The following is a 2,165-nucleotide window of genomic DNA, read 5'->3' as shown; positions in this document are numbered from 1 at the left end:
TGGCTGCGCGCCCCTGCGGCTCTAGGGGCCGCCCGCTGCTGCGGCCGCCGCTGCCCTTGACTGCAGCAGCAGCAGTTTCTAACTTAGCAGCTTTGGGTTCTGTGCTGCCGCCGCAGCTGCTTGCTGCTGCTGCTGGGCTTGCTGCCCGTGCGGCATGCCTGCAGCAGAAGGCGCAGCAGCAGCAAACGGAGCAGCAGCAGACGCTGACTGCAGCAGCGGAGCCAGAAGCAACAGCTGCTGCAGCTCCTGCTGCTGCTGCAGCAGAGCTGCTGCGCACTGCCCGTGTCCGCCTACACGAGCTTCGGCCCCCTTATCTCGCTGGGCTTCTCGTCCACCTTTCTTGCTGCTGCCGCCTCCCGCTGCAGCAGCAGCTCCAGCAGCAGCAGCAGCAGCAGCCACGGTTGCATGTGGAATTGCTGCTGCTGCGGCGGGCAGCAGAGAGGGCAGTGGGGTCTTCATTCCACCGCCTGAGGAGCTTTGAGGTAAGATGCCGCCGCTGCTTGTGTTCATGCTGCTGCTGCTGCTGCTGTTGCTGCTGCTGCTCCTCGGGCTGCAGCTTTTGCTGCTGCTGCTGGTGTGTGAAAACAGGAAGCCCAGAGCGTCGCGTGGGCTTTGCTGCGCTGCCGGGGGCCCCACAGAGAAACAGCAGTGCAGCGGCTGAGGGAGTTGCTGCTGGGGCAGCTGCGGCTGCTCCAGCTGCAGCACGAAGGGCAGCAGCAGCCCTGGCAGCAGCAGCAGCAGCAGCAGCAGGAGTTCTGGGCTGCCCCGTCGTTCCGGGAAGCAGCTTCTCTTGTTGCTGCGCTGCTTCGCTTTGGATCCCTGGATGCTTTGCTGCTGCAACAGCTGTGGCGAGGGGTCTGCAGGGGCCTTGCAGCAGCAGACGGGGGCCCCGGGGCCCCCCAGCTGCTGCTTGCTGCTGCTATTCGGGCTGTTGCTGCTGGGGCCCCCGCAGGCAGCGTTGCTGTTGATGCAAGAAGGCTCAGCCAAGCAGCAGCAGCAACTCACTTGAGCGACAGTGGCCTCTGGGCTTCTTTGTGGGCCATTCTGCAGAAGCTGCTGCAGTTAGTCCGGCTGCTGCTGCTGTTGCTGCTGCTGTTGCATGTGCTGCTGCTGCCACTGCTGCTGCGACTGTTGCATGCGCTGCTGCTGACACTGCTGTTGCTGCTGCTGCAGAGCGAGCAAGGGGCTCTGCGCCGACGCAAGCGCTGCGTGCATTAAATGCAGCAGCACTCAGCAGCAGCAGCAGCAGCAGATGCTGCTGCTGCTGTGCCTGCGGGTCCAACAGGCTATTCACAAGCGCCTTCCCCGTGAATAGCAGCAGCAGCTGCAGCTCCCGCAGCAGCAGCAGCAGCAGCAGAAGCAACGGCACGTCAGCAGCGGAACTAGCTGCGCTCTGCTGCTTGTCTGTGCTCAGCTTGCCTCCTGCTCGCGAACTCTCCGCCTTTGGCTGCTCTTTGCCACCAAGGGGCCCCCCTGGTGAGGGCACCCCTGGGGGCCCCCCTGGGGGCCCCTTTGGGGGCCCCCTGGGGGGCCCCAAGAGGGGGCCCGTGGCGTCTGGCCTGGGGGTTTTGAGCTTCCGGTTGAGCCGGTGGCTTGCTTGGGACTCAGCTGCAGAGAAAGACAGATTTGCTGCTGCTCAGCTGCTGCACCTGACGGCTGCGTTGCCTTCTGCTGCTGCTGTCTGCGGCGACGCGCCGCTGCTGCAGGCAGCAGCAGCAACAGCAAGGCGTAGGCTGCTGCGCTCCAGCTGCAGCAGCAGCAGCGCGAGCAGCAGCAGCAACAGGGGAAGCACTAGCTTGGAGCTGGCAGAGGCTCAGCACATCACTTGCTGCTGGGTGGCTCTCTCCCGGCTGCTGCTGTCGCTGCAGCAGATTCACGATGTTGCTGCTGCAGCAGTGTATCCCCAGCTGTCGGTCGAGGAGGCTCGCTGCCTGCTGGACTACCGCAGCAGCATCAGCAGCAGCATTAGCGGCAGCGGCAGCTGCAGCAACAGCGAAAGCAGCAGCAGCACCAGCAGCTGCAGCGCCCCTTCCGCCTTTTTGTCGCCACAAGGCGTCTCAGCCCTCCAGTGCGCAGTCATGCCTGACACTGCAGCAGCAGCAGCAGCATCAGATGCTGCTGCGTTGCTGGAAGCAGCAGCAGCAGCAGCAGCAGCAGCAGCAGCA

The 2,165-nt window shown here is 64.6% G+C and overlaps 1 protein-coding gene across 1 annotated transcript; it reads left to right on the top strand.

Moving 5' to 3' along the window:
* Window positions 1–588: 588 nt before the first annotated feature.
* ETH_00041190 (uncharacterized protein) lies at window positions 589–2,162 on the top strand (the record flags this gene model as incomplete). The annotated part of the gene is made up of 2 exons (XM_013379488.1): window positions 589–1,061; window positions 1,415–2,162. Coding segments are annotated over 2 exons (1,221 nt in total), but the record flags the coding sequence as incomplete, so codon positions are not given.
* Window positions 2,163–2,165: the final 3 nt, after the last annotated feature.

This window comes from Eimeria tenella, genomic scaffold (assembly GCF_000499545.2).
Source record: "Eimeria tenella Houghton genomic scaffold, Eth_scaff3336, whole genome shotgun sequence".
Taxonomy (NCBI): domain Eukaryota; phylum Apicomplexa; class Conoidasida; order Eucoccidiorida; family Eimeriidae; genus Eimeria; species Eimeria tenella.
The sequence above is the reverse complement of the archived record's forward strand: the minus strand, read 5'-3'. Positions and strand labels throughout refer to the sequence as shown.